General features: G+C 35.2%; 1 protein-coding gene across 3 annotated transcripts; it reads left to right on the forward strand.

Annotated features, from left to right (window-relative positions):
• The first annotated feature begins 4,766 nt into the window (after nucleotides 1-4,766).
• On the forward strand, nucleotides 4,767-26,825 carry LOC132554823 (uncharacterized). Of its 3 annotated transcripts, none has more exons than XM_060219140.1 (7): nucleotides 4,767-4,812; nucleotides 5,475-5,612; nucleotides 16,675-16,796; nucleotides 17,950-18,241; nucleotides 18,582-19,510; nucleotides 22,328-22,526; nucleotides 24,047-26,825. In XM_060219140.1, the coding sequence occupies exons 2-7, from the start codon at nucleotides 5,510-5,512 to the stop codon at nucleotides 24,631-24,633; spliced, it is 2,232 nt and encodes a 743-aa protein (XP_060075123.1). In that variant the 5' UTR covers nucleotides 4,767-4,812; nucleotides 5,475-5,509; the 3' UTR covers nucleotides 24,634-26,825. The 3 variants fall into 3 exon arrangements, with proteins under 3 accessions (XP_060075123.1, XP_060075126.1, XP_060075125.1); XM_060219143.1 differs by having other exon boundaries at nucleotides 16,684-16,796; XM_060219142.1 differs by having other exon boundaries at nucleotides 4,785-4,843.

Here is a 26,825-nt window from a genome sequence, read left to right on the forward strand (position 1 = left end):
AATTTGTCAACAATTTCTAGTGGAGTGGAATTTGTCAACAATTTCTAGTGGAGTGGAATTTGTGGAATTTGTCAACAATTTCTAGTGGAGTGGAATTTGTCAACAATTTCTAGTGGAGTGGAATTTGTCAACAATTTCTAGGACTTCAGTCAATTAAATGAGAAGATTACTTGGCAGCTGGGAGGGAGATCATTAATATGAAAGAACCTGGTGAGGGATGTTACGTTAAAATATCCATCACACAAAATCATGTATGGATGGTAGATACTGTAGCATGATACAGCAGAACATGTTTATAACAAACGACAAAATGAGTGCTCTCCAATGTATAGATAAGAATTTAATTGTACAAAGAATTTCTGATAATGAATACTGTAAATCACTCTATATTTCGCGTGTTATACCTTTTCATATTATCACAAACTGCTAGAGAAATGTTATTTATAAATTCAAACATCTTTATAATCTATACTTTTAAATGACATCCTGGTATTGCTGCCTGTGGAACCTCACAAATTTAAACGTAGCATCATTCAAATATACAGCTCAAAATTACATTTAACAAGGATGAGGAAACTTTGTGTATACAATGATAATACAATGTACAGTGTACCAATGTCACAGCCTGAAACCCCATTAATGCAGAACTATTGTCCATTGTTAAGATTTTGTGTCCAATCAGGTTGTTTTCAAGGAGAATCAATCAGTTTCACTGATTCTCTTGTCTTTCACTATCTTTTGCATCTGATAGAAATGTAATCGTGTAGATTGGATGACATACAATTTCTAGGTAAATCAATGACATTATATCAAAATATTTCTGAGAAAAAGAAGCAAATATGGTCGCCAAGTACGTTTGTATATCTTTACATGTTGATTGAATTTTTCATTCAGTAAAATAATTATTTACACATTGATATGTTGTACATTTATGTGATAGATCGGCTGTAATGAGCAATATTTACGTGTGTAACAAACTGTCCCTGTGTATAAACATGTTTTACTGTATGTAGTACAGTTTGAAGTTATCACTTTGGTTTATGATATCTACTGGGAAAATGTAGAGATCCACATCAATCAGATGTTTGATTAGAATAGTCTTTACCAGGTGTACCAGGGTATGAAGAAAAGCTTAGGAAATGAATCAGATCATTATACAAAGTGCTAGGTGATGTGTACATTAGTTTCAGGTGGTGTTACCAGAGAAACCTAATCAGGTTTTGTATTGATTGAAACTGGGTTTCATTTAAAAAACAAGCGAGGTAATTGTCTGTTAAATGTATGTTTACCTAAAGCTCCAACAGTAATGAATATTAAGAAGTTAGCTTTGAGTAACGGGAGCAAGTGAAACACTCGACTTAATTATTTAGTGTGAAGCATCATTGCATTACATTTTTGTGTATAAATGGAACAATGAAGGTGTGGATGGATGTATGAGAGAAAATTGTGTTGTAAAATGTGTACAAGTGTACAGAGGTTGACAGTAAGTATATAACAACTGTCTCTAGGATTTTACTTATTTACAAACAGATATCAATTGATGAGAAATCTGAAGTTAGGATTTAAAACGCTAAGTCATTCCAACATTCTACATTATTATAAAACTAGCTGCCTTTGCTGTGCAACTTTTCCAAGGAAATGTTCACTAGAATCCTGATAGATTGAGCCTCATGCTGGGATCATTTAGTCTTGAAATCATTCAGATGTAAAAGGGCCAACAGTCAGCAGAATTTTTCTGTACATTGAAACTTGATATGTAATAATACATACATAATCTATGTAGACTTTTTTTTCTGTAACCGAGGTGAATGAATGCCTGGGTGTTCCTAGCCATTTTTGAAGGCATAATCGTCTCGGTTAATATTCATTGTCACTTTCCAGTGAGGGTTTCTATGTGATAAATACACTGCTGCCCTACTTGTGCTTTTATAACAAAATCATTATTTATGTATAAAGATAGTTGTATCAATTCATAAGATAAAGATGTTACTGGTTATTTTTAGATCTGTCTTTGTGACTGTTCAGGTCCAATATCACCAATACAAAACTCTGTACATCCTTTCTCTCTGTCCTAATCACACAATGGTAGTCCAATATAACACCAATGTGTGTACCCAGGATAACTCTGTACATCCTGATTCTCTCTGAATCTAACACCTTATGTGTGTCCTTAATGTTGAAGGAGATGACACAATGATATGTAGTCATATCTTACGTGTCCTGATACCAGAATCTAACACTGAGTTCTATAGATGTGTGTACCCTTAATGTTGAAGGATATGACTTTGGTGTTTCTCTAGTTATAAATGAATCTAACACTGAGTTCTATAGATGTGTGTACCCTTAATGTTGAAGGATATGACTTTGGTGTTTCATCATGTATGTATATGTAGTTATATCTTACGTGTCCTGATACCAGAATCACCTTCTCTGTTTAAATGAATCTAACACTGAGTTCTATAGATGTGTGTACCCTTAATGTTGAAGGATATGACATGTATGTATATGTAGTTATATTAGGTGATACCAGAATCTAACACTGAGTTCTATAGATGTGTGTACCCTTAATGTTGAAGGATATGACTTTGGTGTTTCATCATGTATGTATATGTAGTCATATCTTACGTGTCCTGATACCAGAATCACCTTCTCTGTTTAAATGAATCTAACACTGAGTTCTATAGATGTGTGTACCCTTAATGTTGAAGGAGATGACTTTGGTGTTTCATCATGTATGTATATGTAGTTATATCTTAGGTGTCCTGATACCAGAATCTAACACTGAGTTCTATAGATGTGTGTACCCTTAATGTTGAAGGATATGACTTTGTTGTTTCATCATGTGTGTATATGTAGTTATACGAATGTTTTCTGATGCAATGAATTGTGCTTTAAATTATATTTTATCTTTAAAAAAAATGAAACATTTTAACATATCAAAAGTGTTTTGTTTTACTTGACATAATGAAGGGCTTAGATCCATGCCATAATGCTTTGATGACTGATATCTGTATTATAAAACTTCAACAAGCTGATATTTCTGAAATCAAAACACAAAACTTCATACTGAGGTTATTTCTGATAGCCTGAAGTTTGAATTTCCATTATTATGCCAATATAATGCTACAAATATCTTACAGTGTATATCAATTCTTATCATCACTTTTTCTAGAGACGTGGATCATCGCCAAATTTGATCTGGAGGTTCCCCATGGTTCCTGATTGTGCATTTTCTACTTTCAGACAGATTAATAAATTGAGATGGCTGACAGGTAGCCATCTTGGATTTTATCAGCTATAGTTTATTACCCATCCTCTTGGTTCCTAGTTGTACCTTTTGATTGTAGGACTGATCAGAAAAACGAAATGGTTGACAGGCAGCCATTTTGGAGTTTACAATGAAAAAACATATTTTTGCTATTTCTTGAGAAAAACTGGATGGTTCTTTCTCAGATTTTATGTCAGTTTCCCTTGGGACCTAGTTGTGCCCTTTTGATTTAGGGACTGGAAAACCAAAATGACTGACAGGTAGCCATCTTTTATTTTGACAGTGAAAGTTTATTATAGCTATCTGTGGAGAAGTACTTTGATGAAATCACTCAATACAGTTTATAAAGCTAGGTACAATATACATAACCACCTACTTGTGAATTATGTCACTCGAATGGGTTTACATAAGCTTTGGTAGGAACATTTCTAGTGTCATGAAGGCATGAAAGAAAAACCTTTTTGCAAACTGAATGAATGTGCATATTCCTATCAACACTTAATATTCATTTCTTAGATACTTTTCAAAAAACTTTATAAATGAATATTTTTTAAAGAAATCACCAAGCATAACAGCTTGTACGACATAACATGACGTCATTGACAGCTGATTAGCACCATTTTCATTCATCTAAAATTCATTCACATTCAAAACAGATACAACAGACAACATAAAAATACATCCTGTAATGGTAAGTTGGGCACAAAATTTATATGGTGACTGTTTTGATCTAAAAGTGTAGTATAAAACTGATTAAAATACAGATCTCAATTTACCACTCCAATACTTTCCGAACAGATGGTATAGGTATTGAAGTGGTAAATTAAGATCTGTGTTTCAATAAGATTGGTGTAAGGTTGCTTTCAGCTTGAAGTTCAAAATGTGAACCTAAAAATATGAAATAAATCTGAAATCTGTTACATTGTAAGAGGTTTGAATATTGTGTGATTTAGTCATTTGCTTGTTTTAGTTTAAACATATTTTATTGCTAAGTGTAAGAGCCAAAGGATTTGACACAAGTTATTTCAACTTACGAGGTCTTCTCCTTAAGAAGAATTTGTTTGTTCAAATGACAGTGTTCCTACACCTGGTGAATATAAACCTATATTCCATTCATAAAAAAAAGTTCCAACAGACCAACCCTGTGGTGTTTATAAATTCCAGGCCTACCACATACCTAAATAAACTCCGAATACCAGAAGCTGCAGAACAGGTGAGCGATACATGATATACCATAGTAGGCTGATTTAACCCTTTTTCGTTGACTGTTGACTACAGAACTTTCCTTTTACCAGACGAGAATAAAATCAATAAAAACGTTCTTTGAAAATCGTGGACTTTTAAACAGTTTGATCATGGACGACAATGAGTGATCGCTCCAAGTTATTTTCCGGATATAATCGACTGATGTTGAGTCCATTAATTTTACGATTAGTTTGACTATTCAGGCTCACAGAAGCGCTTGTCGATCGACGTTACTTTCGTTTTTGTCAGCAAAGGAGATGAGCTCAAGGAGAGAGACCGTCGTCATGTAACAATACCATGTAAGTAGGATTTCACGAGACATACTGACATGTAAGTATGATTAATGGAAAACAACGCTTACACGAATTAATTCCATGTGATCCGAGTAATTTCATCAGATAATTACATCATGATGATGAAATCGTTTTTGTGTGTCAGTTTCAATTGCCTACAGGAAATTTTCTTTTATGACAAGCCCCAAAACGTATTCCTTCATGGAAGCAGTGATCTGGACCACAAATAAACTCTTCCCAAAACACCAACAAAAATGGGTACTCTAGTGTCGCTCTTCTTAAAATGGTATCAAAGATAAATGGACGAAGGAATTGGACAAAAGCAGAAGTGTCAATACTATATGCCTTGATTTTCAAAGTAAGTGTTTCGATATGATTCTGAATCAATGATTATTAGCCAAACTCCATAGTTCCAGAATTGAAAGTGGTGAACTGAAGTGGTTTGTTAATTAAACTCCATAGATACAGTATTACAAGTGGTGGACTGAAGTGGTTTGTTAATTACACTCCATAGTTACAGCATTACAAGTGGTGGACTGAAGTGGTTTGTTAATTACACTCCATAGTTACAGCATTACAAGTGGTGTACTGAAGTGGTTTGTTAATTACACTCCATAGTTACAGCATTACAAGTGGTGTACTGAAGTGTTTTAATCCTGATTTCACAGGTACACATGTCAAGGTCCATGGCAACTGAGTTAACATGGCTGGTGTGACTTTTGTATTTCGATGCCGAAAGTGCCGGGAATATGTTTTAGATTCTCAATGTGTTGTTACTATACATGGACAGCAGTATCCTGTGTCTTGTAAGTATAGAAATCAGAACAAATAGGCAAATATAATAGCAGTAAACAGTCATCTTCTACAGAACAAATAGTAAACAGTCATCTTCTACAGAACAAATAGCAGTAAACAGTCATCTTCTACAGAACAAATAGCAGTAAACAGTCATCTTCTACAGAACAAATAACAGTAAACAGTCATCTTCTACAGAACAAATAGTAAACAGTCATCTTCTACAGAACAAATAACAGTAAACAGTCATCTTCTACAGAACAAATAGCAGTAAACAGTCATCTTCTACAGAACAAATAGTAAACAGTCATCTTCTACAGAACAAATAAAAGAAAACAGTCATCATCTCCAGAACAAATAGTAAACAGTCATCTTCTACAGAACAAATCATCTTCTACAGTAAACAGTCATCTTCTACAGAACAAATAGCAGTAAACAGTCATCTTCTACAGAACAAATAGCAGTAAACAGTCATCTTCTACAGAACACATAGCAGTAAACAGTCATGTTCTACAGAACAAATAGCAGTAAACAGTCATCTTCTACAGAACAAATAGCAGTAAACAGTCATCTTCTACAGAACAAATAGCAGTAAACAGTCATCTTCTACAGAACAAATAGTAAACAGTCATCTTCTACAGAACAAATAACAGTAAACAGTCATCTTCTACAGAACAAATAGCAGTAAACAGTCATCTTCTACAGAACAAATAGTAAACAGTCATCTTCTACAGAACAAATAGCAGTAAACATTCATCTTCTACAGAACAAATAGCAGTAAACAGTCATCTTCTACAGAACAAATAGAAAACAGTCATCTTCTACAGAACAAATAGTAAACAGTCATCTTCTACAGAACAAATAGCAGACATTCCTCTTCTACAGAACAACTAGCAGTAAACAGTCATCTTCTACAGAACAAATTTGTAAACAGTTCTTCTACAGAACAAATAGCAGTAAACAGTCATCTTCTACAGAACAAATAGCAGTAAACAGTCATCTTCTATAGAACAAATAGCAGTAAACAGTCATCTTCTACAGAACAAATAGCAGTAAACAGTCATCTTCTACAGAACAAATAGCAGTAAACAGTCATCTTCTACAGAACAAATAGCAGTAAACAGTCATCTTCTACAGAACAAATAGCAGTAAACAGTCATCTTCTACAGAACAAATAGTAAACAGTCATCTTCTACAGAACAAAAGTAGTAAACAGTCATCTTCTACAGAACAAATAGTAAACAGTCATCTTCTAGAACAAATAGCAGTAAACAGTCATCTTCTACAGAACAAATAGTAAACAGTCATCTTCTACAGAACAAATAGCAGTAAACAGTCATCTTCTACAGAACAAATAGTAAACAGTCATCTTCTACAGAACAGTAAACAGTCATCTTCTACAGAACAAAAATAAACAGTCAGTAAACAGTCATCTTCTACAGAACAAATAGCAGTAAACAGTCATCTTCTACAGAACAAATAGTAAACAGTCATCTTCTACAGAACAAATAGCAGTAAACAGTCATCTTCTACAGAACAAATAGTAAACAGTCATCTTCTACAGAACAAATAGCAGTAAACAGTCATCTTCTACAGAACAAATAGCAGTAAACAGTCATCTTCTACAGAACAAATAGCAGTAAACAGTCATCTTCTACAGAACAAATACAGAACAGTAAACAGTCATCTTCTACAGAACAAATAGTAAACAGTCATCTTCTACAGAACAAATAGCAGTAAACAGAACAAATCATCTTCTACAGAACAAATAGCAGTAAACAGTCATCTTCTACAGAACAAATACGAGTAAACAGTCATCTTCTACAGAACAAATAGTAAACAGTCATCTTCTACAGAACAAATAGCAGTAAACAGTCATCTTCTACAGAACAAATATCAGTAAACAGTCATCTTCTACAGAACAAATAGCAGTAAACAGTCATCTTCTACAGAACAAATAGTAAACAATCTTCTAGCAGTAAACAGTCATCTTCTACAGAACAAATAGTAAACAGTCATCTTCTACAGAACAAATAGCAGTAAACAGTCATACAGAACAAATTAAACTATCTTCTACAGAACAAATAGCAGTAAACAGTCATCTTCTACAGAACAAATAGCAGTAAACAGTCATCTTCTACAGAACAAATAGCAGTAGACAGTCATCTTCTACAGAACAAATAGCAGTAAACATTCATCTTCTACAGAACAAATAGCAGTAAACAGTCATCTTCTACAGAACAAATAGTAAACAGTCATCTTCTACAGAACAAATAGCAGTAAACAGTCATCTTCTACAGAACAAATAGCAGTAAACAGTCATCTTCTACAGAACAAATAGTAGTAAACAGTCATCTTCTACAGAACAAATAGCAGTAAACAGTCATCTTACAGAACAAATAGCAGTAAACAGTCATCTTCTATAGAACAAATAGCAGTAAACAGTCATCTTCTATAGAACAAATAGCAGTAAACAGTCATCTTCTACAGAACAAATAGCAGTAAACATTCATCTTCTACAGAACAAATAGCAGTAAACAGTCATCTTCTACAGAACAAATAGTAAAGAGTCATCTTCTACAGAACAAATAGCAGTAAACAGTCATCTTCTACAGAACAAATAGCAGTAAACAGTCATCTTCTACAGAACAAATAGCAGTAAACAGTCATCTTCTACAGAACAAATAGCAGTAAACAGTCATCTTCTACAGAACAAATAGTAAACAGTCATCTTCTATAGAACAAATAGCAGTAAACAGTCATCTTCTACAGAACAAATAGCAGTAAACAGTCATCTTCTACAGAACAAATAGCAGTAAACAGTCATCTTCTACAGAACAAATCGCAGTAAACAGTCATCTTCTACAGAACAAATAGCAGTAAACAGTCATCTTCTACAGAACAAATAGCAGTAAACAGTCATCTTCTACAGAACAAATAGCAGTAAACAGTCAAAGAACAAATAGCAGTAAACAGTCATAGAACAAATAGCAGTAAACAGTCATCTTCTACAGAACAAATAGCAGTAAACAGTCATCTTCTACAGAACAAATAGCAGTAAACAGTCATCTTCTACAGAACAAATAGCAGTAAACAGTCATCTTCTACAGAACAAATAGCAGTAAACAGTCATCTTCTACAGAACAAATAGCAGTAAACAGTCATCTTCTACAGAACAAATAGTAAACAGTCATCTTCTACAGAACAAATAGTAAACAGTCATCTTCTACAGAACAAATAGCAGTAAACAGTCATCTTCTACAGAACAAATAGCAGTAAACAGTCATCTTCTACAGAACAAATAGTAAACAGTCATCTTCTACAGAACAAATATCAGTAAACATTCATCTTCTACAGAACAAATAGCAGTAAACAGTCATCTTCTACAGAACAAATAGTAAACAGTCATCTTCTACAGAACAAATAGCAGTAAACAGTCATCTTCTATAGAACAAATAGCAGTAAACAGTCATCTTCTACAGAACAAATAGCAGTAAACAGTCATCTTCTACAGAACAAATAGCAGTAAACAGTCATCTTCTACAGAACAAATAGTAAACAGTCATCTTCTACAGAACAAATAGCAGTAAACAGTCATCTTCTACAGAACAAATAGCAGTAGACAGTCATCTTCTACAGAACAAATAGCAGTAAACAGTCATCTTCTACAGAACAAATAGCAGTAAACAGTCATCTTCTACAGAACAAATAGCAGTAAACAGTCATATTCTACAGAACAAATAGCAGTATACAGTCATCTTCTACAGAACAAATAGCAGTAAACAATCTTCTACAGAACAAATAGCAGTAAACAGTCATCTTCTACAGAACAAATACAGTAAACAGTCAGAACAAATAGCAGTAAACAGTCATCTTCTACAGAACAAATAGCAGTAAACAGTCATCTTCTACAGAACAAATAGTAAACAGTCATCTTCTACAGAACAAATAGCAGTAAACAGTCATCTTCTACAGAACAAATAGTAAACAGTCATCTTCTACAGAACAAATAGTAAAATAGTAAACAGTCATCTTCTACAGAACAGTAAACAGTCATCTTCTACAGAACAAATAGCAGTAAACAGTCATCTTCTACAGAACAAATAGCAGTAAACAGTCATCTTCTACAGAACAAATAGCAGTAAACAGTCATCTTCTACAGAACAAATAGCAGTAAACAGTCATCTTCTACAGAACAAATAGTAAACAGTCATCTTCTATAGAACAAATAGCAGTAAACAGTCATCTTCTACAGAACAAATAGCAGTAAACAGTCATCTTCTACAGAACAAATAGCAGTAAACAGTCATCTTCTACAGAACAAATAGCAGTAAACAGTCATCTTCTATAGAACAAATAGCAGTAAACAGTCATCTTCTACAGAACAAATAGTAAACAGTCATCTTCTACAGAACAAATAGCAGTAAACAGTCATCTTCTACAGAACAAATAGCAGTAAACAATATCAGTAAACAGTCATCTTCTACAGAACAAATAGCAGTAAACAGTCATCTTCTACAGAACAAATAGTAAACAGTCATCTTCTACAGAACAAATAGCAGTAAACAGTCATCTTCTACAGAACAAATAGCAGTAAACAGTCATCTTCTACAGAACAAATAGAAAACAGTCATCTTCTACAGAACAAATAGCAGTAAACAGTCATCTTCTACAGAACAAATAGCAGTAAACAGTCATCTTCTACAGAACAAATAGCAGTAAACAGTCATCTTCTACAGAACAAATAGTAAACAGTCATCTTCTACAGAACAAATAGTAAACAGTCATCTTCTACAGAACAAATAGTAAACAGTCATCTTCTACAGAACAAATAGTAAACAGTCATCTTCTATAGAACAAATAGCAGTAAACAGTCATCTTCTACAGAACAAATAGTAAACAATCTTCTACATAGTAAACAGTCATCTTCTACAGAACACAATCTTCTACAGAACAAATAGTAAACAGTCATCTTCTACAGAACAAATAGCAGTAAACAGTCATCTTCTACAGAACAAATAGCAGTAAACAGTCATCTTCTACAGAACAAATAGCAGTAAACAGTCATCTTCATAGAACAAATAGCAGTAAACAGTCATCTTCTATAGAACAAATAGCAGTAAACAGTCATCTTCTATAGAACAAATAGCAGTAAACAGTCATCTTCTACAGAACAAATAGCAGTAAACAGTCATCTTCTACAGAACAAATAGCAGTAAACAGTCATCTTCTACAGAACAAATAACAGTAAACAGTCATCTTCTACAGAACAAATAGTAAACAGTCATCTTCTATAGAACAAATAGCAGTAAACAGTCATCTTCTACAGAACAAATAGCAGTAAACAGTCATCTTCTACAGAACAAATAGCAGTAAACAGTCATCTTCTACAGTAAACAAAGAACAAATAGCAGTAAACAGTCATCTTCTACAGAACAAATAGCAGTAAACAGTCATCTTCTACAGAACAAATAGTAAACAGTCATCTTCTACAGAACAAATAGTAGTAAACAGTCATCTTCTACAGAACAAATAGCAGTAAACAGTCATCTTCTATAGAACAAATAGCAGTAAACAGTCATCTTCTACAGAACAAATAGCAGTAAACAGTCATCTTCTACAGAACAAATAGCAGTAAACAGTCATCTTCTACAGAACAAATAGCAGTAAACAGTCATCTTCTACAGAACAAATAGTAAACAGTCATCTTCTACAGAACAAATAGTAAACAGTCATCTTCTACAGAACAAATAGCAGTAAACAGTCATCTTCTACAGAACAAATAGCAGTAAACAGTCATCTTCTACAGAACAAATAGTAAACAGTCATCTTCTACAGAACAAATAGTAAACAGTCATCTTCTACAGAACAAATAGCAGTAAACAGTCATCTTCTACAGAACAAATAGTAAACAGTCATCTTCTACAGAACAAATAGCAGTAAACAGTCATCTTTACAGAACAAATAGCAGTAAACAGTCATCTTCTACAGAACAAATAGCAGTAAACAGTCATCTTCTACAGAACAAATACAGTAAACAGAACAAATAGCAGTAAACAGTCATCTTCTACAGAACAAATAGTAAACAGTCATCTTCTACAGAACAAATAGTAAACAGTCATCTTCTACAGAACAAATAGCAGTAAACAGTCATCTTCTACAGAACAAATAGCAGTAAACAGTCATCTTCTACAGAACAAATAGCAGTAAACAGTCATCTTCTACAGAACAAATAGCAGTAAACAGTCATCTTCTACAGAACAAATAGCAGTAAACAGTCATCTTCTACAGAACAAATAGCAGTAAACAGTCATCTTCTACAGAACAAATAGTAAACAGTCATCTTCTACAGAACAAATAGCAGTAAACAGTCATCTTCTACAGAACAAATAGCAGTAAACAGTCATCTTCTACAGAACAAATAGCAGTAAACAGTCATCTTCTACAGAACAAATAGTAAACAGTCATCTTCTACAGAACAAATCAGTAAACAGTCATCTTCTATACAAATAGTAAACAAATAGAACAGTAAACAGTCATCTTCTACAGAACAAAAGTAAACAGTCATCTTCTACAGAACAGTAAACAGTCATCTTCTACAGAACAAATAGTAAACAGTCATCTTCTACAGAACAAATAGCAGTAAACAGTCATCTTCTACAGAACAAATAGTAAACAGTCATCTTCTACAGAACAAATAGTAAACAGTCATCTTCTACAGAACAAATAGCAGTAAACAGTCATCTTCTACAGAACAAATAGCAGTAAACAGTCATCTTCTACAGAACAAATAGTAAACAGTCATCTTCTACAGAACAAATAGCAGTAAACAGTCATCTTCTACAGAACAAATAGCAGTAAACAGTCATCTTCTACAGAACAAATAGCAGTAAACAGTCATCTTCTACAGAACAAATAGCAGTAAACAGTCATCTTCTACAGAACAAATAGCAGTAAACAGTCATCTTCTATAGAACAAATAGTAAACAGTCATCTTCTATAGAACAAATAGCAGTAAACAGTCATCTTCTATAGAACAAATAGCAGTAAACAGTCATCTTCTACAGAACAAATAGCAGTAAACAGTCATCTTCTACAGAACAAATAGCAGTAAACAGTCATCTTCTACAGAACAAATAGCAGTAAACAGTCATCTTCTACAGAACAAATAGCAGTAAACAGTCATCTTCTACAGAACAAATAGCAGTAAACAGTCATCTTCTACAGAACAAATAGCAGTAAACAGTCATCTTCTACAGAACAGAACAAACAGAAGCAGTAAACAGTCATCTTCTACAGAACAAAAGCAGTAAACAGTCATCTTCTACAGAACAAATAGCAGTAAACAGTCATCTTCTACAGAACAAATAGCAGTAAACAGTCATCTTCTACAGAACAGTAAACAGTCATCTTCTACAGAACAAATAGCAGTAAACACTCATCTTCTACATAACAAATACCAGTAAACAGTCATCTTCTACAGAACAAATAGCAGTAAACAGTCATCTTCTACAGAACAAATAGCAGTAAACAGTCATCTTCTACAGAACAAAGCAGTAAACAGTCATCTTCTACAGAACAAATAGCAGTAAACAGTCATCTTCTACAGAACAAAACAGTAAAAATACAGAATAGTAAACAGTCATCTTCTACAGAACAAATAGTAAACAGTCATCTTCTACAGAACAAATAGTAAACAGTCATCTTCTATAGAACAAATAGCAGTAAACAGTCATCTTCTACAGAACAAATAGCAGTAAACAGTCATCTTCTACAGAACAAATAGCAGTAAACAGTCATCTTCTACAGAACAAATAGTAAACAGTCATCTTCTACAGAACAAATAACAGTAAACAGTCATCTTCTACAGAACAAATAGTAAACAGTCATCTTCTACAGAACAAATAGTAAACAGTCATCTTCTACAGAACAAATATAGTAAACAGTCATCTTCTACAGAACAAATAACAGTAAACAGTCATCTTCTACAGAACAAATAGCAGTAAACAGTCATCTTCTACAGAACAAATAGCAGTAAACAGTCATCTTCTACAGAACAAATAGTAAACAGTCATCTTCTACAGAACAAATAGCAGTAAACAGTCATCTTCTACAGAACAAATAGCAGTAAACAGTCATCTTCTACAGAACAAATAGCAGTAAACAGTCATCTTCTACAGAACAAATCTAAACAGTCATCTTCAGAACAAATAGCAGTAAACAGTCATCTTCTACAGAACAAATAGTAAACAGTCATCTTCTACAGAACAAATAGCAGTAAACAGTCATCTTCTACAGAACAGTAAACAGTCATCTTCTACAATAGACAAATAGTAAACAGTCATCTTCTACAGAACAAATAGCAGTAAACAGTCATCTTCTACAGAACAAATAGCAGTAAACAGTCATCTTCTACAGAACAAATAGCAGTAAACAGTCATCTTCTACAGAACAAATAGTAAACAGTCATCTTCTACAGAACAAATAGTAAACAGTCATCTTCTATAGAACAAATAGTAAACAGTCATCTTCTACAGAACAAATAGCAGTAAACAGTCATCTTCTACAGAACAAATAGTAAACAGTCATCTTCTACAGAACAAATAGTAAACAGTCATCTTCTACAGAACAAATAGCAGTAAACAGTCATCTTCTACAGAACAAATAGTAAACAGTCATCTTCTACAGAACAAATAGCAGTAAACAGTCATCTTCTACAGAACAAATAGCAGTAAACAGTCATCTTCTACAGAACAAATAGTAAACAGTCATCTTCTACAGAACAAATAGCAGTAAACAGTCATCTTCTACAGAACAAATAGCAGTAAACAGTCATCTTCTACAGAACAAAACAGTAAAAAGAACAAATAGCAGTAAACAGTCATCTTCTACAGAACAAATAGTAAACAGTCATCTTCTACAGAACAAATAGCAGTAAACAGTCATCTTCTACAGAACAAATAGCAGTAAACAGTCATCTTCTACAGAACAAATAGCAGTAAACAGTCATCTTCTACAGAACAAATAGTAAACAGTCATCTTCTACAGAACAGTAAACAGTCATTCTACAGAACAAATAGCAGTAAACAGTCATCTTCTACAGAACAAATAGCAGTAAACAGTCATCTTCTACAGAACAAATAGCAGTAAACAGTCATCTTCTACAGAACAAATAGCAGTAAACAGTCATCTTCTACAGAACAAATAGCAGTAAACAGTCATCTTCTACAGAACAAATAGCAGTAAACAGTCATCTTCTACAGAACAAATAGTAAACAGTCATCTTCTACAGAACAAATAGCAGTAAACAGTCATCTTCTACAGAACAAATAGCAGTAAACAGTCATCTTCTACAGAACAAATAGCAGTAAACAGTCATCTTCTACAGAACAAATAGCAGTAAACAGTCATCTTCTACAGAACAAATAGTAAACAGTCATCTTCTACAGAACAAATAGCAGTAAACAGTCATCTTCTACAGAACAAATAGTAAACAGTCATCTTCTACAGAACAAATAGCAGTAAACAGTCATCTTCTACAGAACAAATAGCAGTAAACAGTCATCTTCTACAGAACAAATAGCAGTAAACAGTCATCTTCTACAGAACAAATAGCAGTAAACAGTCATCTTCTACAGAACAAATAGTAAACAGTCATCTTCTACAGAACAAATAGTAAACAGTCATCTTCTACAGAACAAATAGTAAACAGTCATCTTCTATAGAACAAATAGTAAACAGTCATCTTCTACAGAACAAATAGCAGTAAACAGTCATCTTCTACAGAACAAATAGCAGTAAACAGTCATCTTCTACAGAACAAATAGCAGTAAACAGTCATCTTCTACAGAACAAATAGAAGTAAACAGTCATCTTCTACAGAACAAATAGCAGTAAACAGTCATCTTCTATAGAACAAATAGTAAACAGTCATCTTCTACAGAACAAATAGCAGTAAACAGTCATCTTCTACAGAACAAATAGCAGTAAACAGTCATCTTCTACAGAACAAATAGCAGTAAACAGTCATCTTCTACAGAACAAATAGTAAACAGTCATCTTCTACAGAACAAATAGCAGTAAACAGTCATCTTCTATAGAACAAATAGCAGTAAACAGTCATCTTCTATAGAACAAATAACAGTAAACAGTCATCTTCTACAGAACAAATAGCAGTAAACAGTCATCTTCTACAGAACAAATAGCAGTAAACAGTCATCTTCTACAGAACAAATAGCAGTAAACAGTCATCTTCTACAGAACAAATAGCAGTAAACAGTCAAGAACAAAGCTAGTAAACAGTCATCTTCTACAGAACAAATAGCAGTAAACAGTCATCTTCTATAGAACAAATAGCAGTAAACAGTCATCTTCTACAGAACAAATAGCAGTAAACAGTCATCTTCTATAGAACAGTAAACAGTCATCTTCTACAGAACAAATAGCAGTAAACAGTCATCTTCTATAGAACAAATAGCAGTAAACAGTCATCTTCTATAGAACAAATAACAGTAAACAGTCATCTTCTACAGAACAAATAGCAGTAAACAGTCATCTTCTACAGAACAAATAGCAGTAAACAGTCATCTTCTATAGAACAAATAGCAGTAAACAGTCATCTTCTATAGAACAAATAGTAAACAGTCATCTTCTACAGAACAAATAGCAGTAAACAGTCATCTTCTATAGAACAAATAGCAGTAAACAGTCATCTTCTATAGAACAAATAGCAGTAAACAGTCATCTTCTACAGAACAAATAGCAGTAAACAGTCATCTTCTATAGAACAAATAGTAAACAGTCATCTTCTATAGAACAAATAGTAAACAGTCATCTTCTACAGAACAAATAGTAAACAGTCATCTTCTATAGAACAAATAACACTAAGATATTGTCAATTTCTTTTTTTTGTCGCAATATTTTCAACTGATTATCAGCTCCATGTCATGAAAATTATATACATTATGAATATTTCAGTTTTTTACTTTTATAAACATTAATAGATAGTTACTATGAGAGACATTTCATTTTCAGAAACATGTTGTTGTATATATATCATTGGTAATATGTCAGATGTTGTAGGTGGAGCTACCATGATGCCATCTGACGATTCCTGTACAGATGTTGCCATGGAAACTGTATGGTACATCAATGAAGAATCTGCTCCAGCCTGGATATTGAAGGCTATTAAAACAGTGAGGAATTACTTACTATGGTAACACTTTACATAGGACTGCACCAACCAACATTCCCAGATTTTTAACCTGACACATCTTAACCTCTGTGTTCATAGGAAAAGATTAAATTTGGCCTCTCAATCTTCATTTCTTTTTTATTTTAAATTTTTTTTTCCTTTTTATTCTTAGAGAAGACTGATTATAATACTGATGTGGGTCATCACTGTCTATACAGCTAGAGGGGACTGATTATAATACTGATGTGGGTCATCACTGTCTATACAGCTAGAGGGGACTGATTATAATACTGATGTGGGTCATCACTGTCTATACAGCTAGAGGGGACTGATGATAATACTGATGTGGGTCATCACTGTCTATACAGCTAGAGGGGACTGATATGACCCACTGTCTATACAGCTAGAGGGGACTGATTATAATACTGATGTGGGTCATCACTGTCTATACAGCTAGAGGGGACTGATGATAATACTGATGTGGGTCATCACTGTCTATACAGCTAGAGGGGACTGATGATAATACTGATGTGGGTCATCACTGTCTATACAGCTAGAGGGGACTGATATGACCCACTGTCTATACAGCTAGAGGGGACTGATATGACCCACTGTCTATACAGCTAGAGGGGACTGATTATAATACTGATGTGGGTCATCACTGTCTATACAGCTAGAGGGGACATCACTGTCTATACATATGACTGATGTGGGTCATCACTGTCTATACAGCTAGAGGGGACTGATTATAATACTGATGTGGGTCATCACTGTCTATACAGCTAGAGGGGACTGATGATAATACTGATGTGGGTCATCACTGTCTATACAGCTAGAGGGGACTGATTATAATACTGATGTGGGTCATCACTGTCTATACAGCTAGAGGGGACTGATTATAATACTGATGTGGGTCATCACTGTCTATACAGCTAGAGGGGACTGATTATAATACTGATGTGGGTCATCACTGTATATACAGCTAGAGGGGACTGATTATAATACTGATGTGGGTCATCACAAGACCTTGATAGTTTATCTGGACATTGAAGTTCATTACTTGTATACTGAAGCTGTCATATGAAATATCAATAACAGCTGTTGAAGTTACAGAAGGACCACTACTGTATACACTTAATTAATCTACATTTCAGGCCTTATGGACCAAAGGCAAGTTACATTGCCCAAAGTGTGGAGGTCGTCTCGGATCATTTAATTTTACGAAGACAGTGAAATGTGCATGTGCAGAGTTCACAGTTCCTCCTGTCCACATACTACAGGGTCGTGTTGACCTTATTACACCGCCTGTTACACAGGTCTCAGAGCAAGGAAGAATGAGAGGTGAAGATACAGAGCAAAATCATGACATGTTAAGTGAGGAAAGGAATGTAATCAACAAGGGAGATAACCCACAGCTGACTGCGAATCCACAACAACAACCACATGGTAAGATTGTATCTGATACTGAGGCTGAATGTGTGTTTTTCCTCATTTGTCAAGAATCCTTCAAAAAGCCTCTCCCATCAGACAAACTGAAAACACTTAGGTTGTATTTGGTATGGACCATGAGGTGATATATAATGTACAATGGATTGGGACACAAATGTCTATATTGTAATACAAACTTCTTGGATACCGAGTGATTTTCACCCACCTTTGTATTTCATTGTACTACATTTGTATGGAGAAACTTTATTTTCTGTAACACACAGGTATTAAAAGAAACCAGAAAGTGACAAGTTCATCGTAATGTTGCTGTATTTATCCTGAATCTCTTGTGTTGTAGGAGGAAGAAGTCTGTCTCACAAAGTCACAAAACCTGAGGCATGTTCAGAGTCAAGTCAGGGTATAAACTCAGGGCCAGGTCAGGGTCATAACTTGTTACATGACAGTCAGAGCCATATCTCAGCATCAGATCAGGAATTTTACTTGTTACCTGTAGGTCAAGGTCAAAGCTCAGTGTCAGATCAGGGTCATAACTTGTTATCTGAAGGTCAAGGTCATAAGTCAGTGGCAGATCAGGGTGTTTACTTGTTATCCAAAGGTCAAGGTCATAGCTTGGTGTCAGATCAGAGTCATAACTTGTTACCAGAAGGTCAAGGTCATACTTTGGTGTCAGATCAGGATCATAACTTATTACCTGAAGGTCAAGGTCATAGCTCAGTGTCAGATCAGGAACATAACTTCTTACCTGAAGGTCAAGGTCATACTTTGTTGTCAGATCAGGAACATAACTTGTTACCTGAAGGTCAAGGTCATACTTTGGTGTCAGAGCAGGATCATAACTTATTACCTGAAGGTCAAGGTCATAGCTCAGTGTCAGATCAGGAACATAACTTCTTACCTGAAGGTCAAGGTCATACTTTGGTGTCTGATCAGGAACATAACTTCTTACCTGAAGGTCAAGGTCATACTTTGTTGTCAGATCAGGAACATAACTTGTTACCTGAAGGTCAAGGTCATACTTTGGTGTCAGATCAGGAACATAACTTGTTATCTGAAAGTCAAGGCCATACTTTGGTGTCAGATCAGGGACATAACTTGTTGTCTGTAGATCTAGGTCTCTTGGAGATTTCTGATGACCCAGGTCCCAGTACCACAGAGGGTTCTGAGGGCAGCCAGAGACATAAGAAATCTTCAGGAAGGTTCAACCATAAAAATGGTCACAGACGAGGAAAACGAAACAGTGCAGCCTCGCGAGCTGATCATGAAGAGGTATGTGTATCTGCTATCACCCCTAGTAACTCTCAATATGTAAGCAGAACACTGGGTCACCAAAATGTCCAGGGTCAGGATGTCCAGCCTGCTTTCTCGATTGTTCAAGTGAATGGCTTTGATATACCTTCAAGGTCATAAAGGTCAAACCGGTTGACCTTTTGAAATGACTTGTTCTCAATAACCAATAGGCACATGGTCATGATGTTTACTCACTTTCAAGTAACAAGAGTCAAAAGTTTTATAAAAAAGAAGACAGGCCATGAAACTTCACTTGAAATAACAAATATAAATTCTCCAAAGTCTCCTCATAAGCTGCGGTACAGGTGAGTGTTACAGGTCTATTGGGCCTTGTATATCTATATTATAACAATTAATAAACACATCATCACATTAATAATTAGATTTTAACAGTTTGGGACAACAACTACCAATATGGAAAATATATCTTTAATTGGTAAATACCTACCAATATTAACTAGGTGACACATGTTGAGGTATTGACTAGGTGACACATGTTGAGGTATTGACTAGGTGACACATGTTGAGGTATTGACTAGGTGACACATGTTGAGGTATTGACTAGGTGACACATGTTGAGGTATTAACTAAGTGACACATGTTGAGGTATTAACTAGGTGACACATGTTGAGGTATTAACTAGGTGACACATGTGGAGGTATTAACTAAGTGACACATGTTGAGGTATTAAGTAGGTGACACATGTTGAGATATTGACTAGGTGACACATGTGGAGGTATTAACTAAGTGACACATGTTGAGGTATTAACTAGGTGACACATGTGGAGGTATTAACTAAGTGACACATGTTGAGGTATTAAGTAGGTGACACATGTTGAGATATTGACTAGGTGACACATGTTGAGGTATTGACTAGGTGACACATGTTGAGGTATTAACTAGGTGACACATGTGGAGGTATTAACTAAGTGACACATGTGGAGGTATTAACTAAGTGACACATGTGGAGGTATTAACTAAGTGACACATGTTGAGATATTGACTAGGTGACACATGTTGAGGTATTGACTAGGTGACACATGTGGAGGTATTGACTAGGTGACACATGTTGAGGTATTAAGTAGGTGACACATGTTGAGGTATTAACTAAGTGACACATGTTGAGGTATTAACTAGGTGACACATGTTGAGGCATTAACTAGGTGACACATGTGGAGGTATTAACTAAGTGACACATGTTGAGGTATTAAGTAGGTGACACATGTTGAGATATTGACTAGGTGACACATGTGGAGGTATTAACTAAGTGACACATGTTGAGGTATTAACTAGGTGACACATGTGGAGGTATTAACTAAGTGACACATGTTGAGGTATTAAGTAGGTGACACATGTTGAGATATTGACTAGGTGACACATGTGGAGGTATTAACTAGGTGACACATGTGGAGGTATTAACTAAGTGACACATGTTGAGGTATTAAGTAGGTGACACATGTTGAGATATTGACTAGGTGACACATGTGGAGGTATTAACTAAGTGACACATGTTGAGGTATTAAGTAGGTGACACATGTTGAGGTATTAACTAGGTGACACATGTTGAGGTATTAACTAGGTGACACATGTTGAGGTATTAACTAGGTGACACATGTGGAGGTATTAACTAAGTGACACATGTTGAGGTATTAAGTAGGTGACACATGTTGAGGTATTAACTAGGTGACACATGTTGAGGTATTAACTAGGTGACACATGTTGAGGTATTAACTAAGTGACACATGTTGAGGTATTAAGTAGGTGACACATGTTGAGGTATTAACTAGGTGACACATGTTGAGGTATTAACTAGGTGACACATGTGGAGGTATTAACTAAGTGACACATGTTGAGGTATTAAGTAGGTGACACATGTTGAGGTATTAACTAGGTGACACATGTTGAGGTATTAACTAGGTGACACATGTTGAGGTATTAACTAAGTGACACATGTTGAGGTATTAAGTAGGTGACACATGTTGAGATATTGACTAGGTGACACATGTGGAGGTATTAACTAGGTGACACATGTGGAGGTATTAACTAAGTGACACATGTTGAGGTATTAAGTAGGTGACACATGTTGAGATATTGACTAGGTGACACATGTGGAGGTATTAACTAAGTGACACATGTTGAGGTATTAAGTAGGTGACACATGTTGAGGTATTAACTAGGTGACACATGTTGAGGTATTAACTAGGTGACACATGTGGAGGTATTAACTAAGTGACACATGTTGAGGTATTAACTAGGTGACACATGTTGAGGTATTAACTAGGTGACACATGTGGAGGTATTAACTAAGTGACACATGTTGAGGTATTAAGTAGGTGACACATGTTGAGATATTGACTAGGTGACACATGTGGAGGTATTAACTAAGTGACACATGTTGAGGTATTAACTAGGTGACACATGTGGAGGTATTAACTAAGTGACACATGTTGAGGTATTAAGTAGGTGACACATGTTGAGATATTGACTAGGTGACACATGTTGAGGTATTGACTAGGTGACACATGTTGAGGTTTTGACTAGGTGACACATGTTGAGGTATTAACTAAGTGACACATGTTGAGATATTAACTAGGTGACACATGTGGAGGTATTGACAAAGTGACACATGTTGAGGTATTAACTAAGTGACACATGTTGATGTATTAACTAGGTGACACATGTTGAGCTATTAACTAAGTGACACATGTAGAGGTGACATATGATAAATTAGTTAAATCCTGTTATTTGTAAGCACACCTTTTTTCATGTAGAATCTTTTCTGATATCTATTTTTAGAATGAGGATGTTGACCCAGTATTTCCAGAGGAACACACCTGTCCAATATGCTTTGACTTGTACTGTCATCCAATGAGAACCAGCCCATGTGGCCATATTTTCTGTGAAATGTGTCTGCGGCGCTTGGCGAAGACAAAACCAGTGAAGACACCCTGTCCTCTGTGTAGACAGGTCATTGTCAAATGTCATGCTGAAGAAAGTAAGTATAGTAAGATATTGTTTAAAAGTGTATGAGTAAACAAGGTCATTTTATTGTTGGAACGATGTGTACAAAGGGGTTGTTTCAAGATATAAATATTGTACCCTCTGGAAAATGTACTTGATTGTAGGGGAGGTGTCCATACCAAATGTGCATGTCTCCATCTTTACCTGTGTGGCACAAAGATATTTTGTGACACACTCAACATACTTACACTATCAATTCCTACATCTGATTATACTTTGGTGGTCATGGGTCAAGATTAAAGGTCAAATGTCACACTTGACCGATTTGGAATTAACAGTTTGTGTGACTAGGTGAGATTTGCACCATCAAGGTTTACCGGATTAGATTTTGGTGGACATTAAAACTGAAGGAAAATTCCAGACAGTTTCTGGATGTTCTGTACCTTTGACAGACCCTTTCTTACCAATGGAAATTACCCATAACCAGTTCAAAGTTTGACAGACTAAATATAGCACATTTATCACGTTATGATTTTAAAAATGGAACTAGAAGCTGGATATCAAATCCAACCATCAGTGACACTGTTATTAATAGTTATTACTCTCGTGTTATTTATGTTCTACACTTACAATACTACAATTATTTAACACATATTTTTATCACCTGGATATTTTTAGACGTCTCCTGTGGATCCTACGATGGAGACTCACTGCAGTCAAGTCTGTCATTCAAATGGGGCTCAGTTTTCATGTTATTTTTTTTAAATCCTATTTTGTAGAAGTTTGATTTGATACATAGATATAATTCAAATACCTACTTACAACTGGGTATACGTGTCACAAGAAATTTTGGGCAAATGAATTTGTGGATTAACAGTTCCCATGAAATGAACAAAATAAATTAATGACTCTACGGTAGAAAGTGAGGACAATCTTGTCACTTTGAATATAAAAGAATATAAAAATCTACAAGTGAAGTAAAATTGTATTTAAGACTTGTTGTCTGATGTTGAAAATAAGGATAACCAACTTGATAGCTTAACAAATGACTATATACTTATAGCCACATATTAATGGTGAATGCTGCAGGCCAACTGGGCCTCTTGTCAAACTTCTACTTGTCATTATTTATACATACATAGTTTACTGGAAACTCTGATAAGCATAAATATTGTCAGTTGATACTCAGATAATTTTTGAGAAAACAGAAAAAAGTTCTTTGGAAATATGAATAATCTGTGGTTTCATTTGATGTTTAAAACTGAACAAAATAAATGATTACACAAGCTTGTGAGGTATAGTGCTTTTGTCTGATGATTTCAAAGTTTATTTGTACATGGTGAGGAAAAGGTACAGTATCCAGGAATATGGTAGATTCTGTCAATGACTCAAGAATAATCGGGTATAGAATTCCTCGTGTAGAATATATAACTCGTACATACACAGGATTTATCCTATATATCTGTAATTCGGGTATAAAATTCCTCGTGTAGAATATATAACTCATACATACACAGGATTTATCCCATATAAAAGTATTTTGTTCTGTTGAAGAGTTTGCCCGAGATCTGAAGACTCAGTATACTGGACTCTACAAGAAACGTCAAAGTATGGAGCGGAAATTCCATAACAACTCTTTCCATAGACTTCCTGAGATAAACTCATCTGTGTTGAGGTTGCCTGACAGATTAGGTCAGGATCCGTGGCAACCAGTCCGGCAAAGAAACAATGACTGGATGAGAATGCTCCTGCCCTCAGTCCATAACATTCATATGTATGTTACATTACTTGTGATAGTGTTGTTAAACACATTACAAAGACATCGTACAGTGGTTTTAATGGCCTGCCTTTTTCTCCTCACGTGCCTTGCTGTGCCTGTACTTGTTTTCCTCTCCAATGCTGTCAGGGTGATTGGTTCTCTGTCACAGGTTCTAGGCCAGGCTGTAGTGGAGCATGGAGGCAGTATGGTAATATCACCTTCTGTGGAAGCTTTCCAGTCCGACTCGACACAAAACTTGTTACCTACGAGTGTCAGAATTCGTGCTCTGACGGCAAATTTCTTCCTCATCGTCATTGTAGTCCTTGTTTGTCGTTATGTCTTCTTCCGTCGGGTAATGATCCAACTTGGTCGAAATGTGTAGATATTTTGTATTCTAGTACAGTGACTACACTGACACATACTACTGTAGGACGGAGATCCTTTATCTATTGATTTCGTGGAAGACAAAATTTTTTGTAAGATTTTATCATTATGTAATACACTTTAAAAATAAAGCAAGTATCAATCACAACAAGCTCAAGATAAATGGTATTAGGTTTATTAGATCTACGTCGACCGGTTTCGCCCGAACTATTTGGGCTTCATCAGGACCTGAGCTTGTTGCGATCGATACTTGCTTTGTTTTGTCCCTATTCCTCAATCGCCCTGCCTACCAGGTGATATCCAAGCAAGGGATATCAGGAACACCCCTACCTACACCTAGCACCACGGCGTTGGCTCTCATCCCTGTTTACACTTTAAAAATGTTACAGACATATGTAGTGGTCTGTCCATACATAAAGTTTTTTGTTGGGAGTCCATTTCTCACAGTTTTCTCCACATTAAAAACATTTTTGGTTTATTTATCATTTTCTTGAAGTTGTGGAACACTATAGTTTTCAATCTGGACGTTTAAACAAACGTAATTGCTTGGCATTTGATCGTTGTTTTGAAAAAAATTCACTGCTCCTTGTCACTTGCCTGTCAGTGTTTGACAGATGTTTTATCAAACACCAACTTTTTGTATCACAGGGATTTGGCAAGAATTCTCAACTCATGGTTTATATAAAGGATTGTATTATGTTGGCTTTAGTTATATATCCCATAGGTTGGATATTTGTGCCAAGTCCCTGTGATCTGTTCATCCATTTGTCAGTCAATCATTGGTTAGAGATTTTGAACAAATTACATCATAATGTACATTTTACATGCTGTATTTATAACCATGGGCATGGTTACTATACACAGTTGAGAGAGATGAAAGTGTTGGAGAACAATTCAAGTTTTAAGTTGTTGTTTTAATATTTTTACAGTATAAATTTTAATGGCAATGTTGTTTTAGGTACAAAAAGTATCTAAGAAGAGAAATATTCATACAACTAAATCTCTGTATAAAAATTGCACTCAACAGAGATAAATACCATGGGCATGATGTGGTGTCCTCTGTTCTGGCTGAGGTCATCTCTCAAGGCTGTGATATAATTTGTCTCCTTGACACCATCTTAGGACCAGCGCTGGTCCTAGTCCGACACTGATGATGTGATGAGTGTTTAGGCGGTCCCATATGTAGACCTAACACGACAACAGTCTGTGTACTGTCCTGACATTGGAGTGGTTATGTTGGACCTAACAGACCAATCTGTGTACTGTCCTGACATTGGAGTGGTTATGTTGGACCTAACAGACCAATCTGTGTACTGTCCTGACATTGGAGTGGTTATGTAGGACCTAACAGGACAACAATCTGTGTACTGTCCTGACATTGGAGTGGTTATGTTGGACCTAACAGACCAATCTGTGTACTGTCCTGACATTGGAGTGGTTATGTTGGTCCTAACAGGACAACAATCTGTGTACTGTCCTGACATTGGAGTGGTTATGTTGGTCCTAACACGACAACAATCTGTGTACTGTCCTGACATTGGAGTGGTTATGTTGGACCTAACAGACCAATCTGTGTACTGTCCTGACATTGGAGTGGTTATGTTGGACCTAACAGACCAATCTGTGTACTGTCCTGACATTGGAGTGGTTATGTTGGACCTAACAGACCAGTCTGTGTACTGTCCTGACATTGGAGTGGTTATGTTGGACCAAACACGACAACAATCTGTGTACTGTCCTGACATTGGAGTGGTTATGTTGGACCTAACAGACCAATCTGTGTACTGTCCTGACATTGGAGTGGTTATGTTGGTCCTAACACAACAACAATCTGTGTACTGTCCTGACATTGGAGTGTTGTTGACACCTCTCCTACATAGGATGGTGGACAATCCATTCATTTAATGTGATATCAGATTTGTCCATGGTTATAGAGTGACCTATTGTGATATTATTCAATTTGATATTAAAGATAAAATGTTTCTGTGAAGGTGTAGATGTACACTTTGAAGAGGTGCTTATCTAAAACACAAACTGCGATTGAAAACTTTTATTTTATTGCTTTCAAAAAAGTCTGTTTCTTATATCAAGCTAAAACAAGTTTATCAAAGTGCCAATACTATATGTTTTAAACTCTTGTTATTAATGATTGTTATCAAATAATTTAATTAAAATTACTATTTTATCATA

The sequence above is a fragment of the Ylistrum balloti genome, unplaced genomic scaffold (assembly GCF_031769215.1).
Source record: "Ylistrum balloti isolate Yb309-2 unplaced genomic scaffold, AGI_CSIRO_Ybal_v1 Utg370448, whole genome shotgun sequence".
Lineage (NCBI taxonomy): Eukaryota > Metazoa > Mollusca > Bivalvia > Pectinida > Pectinidae > Ylistrum > Ylistrum balloti.

What these genes read in the sequence shown, in the direction of transcription:
- LOC132554823 (XM_060219140.1), top strand. Translation starts at nt 5,510, where the DNA reads ATGGCTGGTGTGACTTTTGTATTTCGATGCCGAAAGTGCCGGGAATAT. An exon ending in ACAGCAGTATCCTGTGTCTT is followed by an intron (nt 5,613 to 16,674) that starts GTAAGTATAGAA and finishes GTAATATGTCAG; the next exon opens with ATGTTGTAGGTGGAGCTACC. An exon ending in TCCACAACAACAACCACATG is followed by an intron (nt 18,242 to 18,581) that starts GTAAGATTGTAT and finishes CTTGTGTTGTAG; the next exon opens with GAGGAAGAAGTCTGTCTCAC.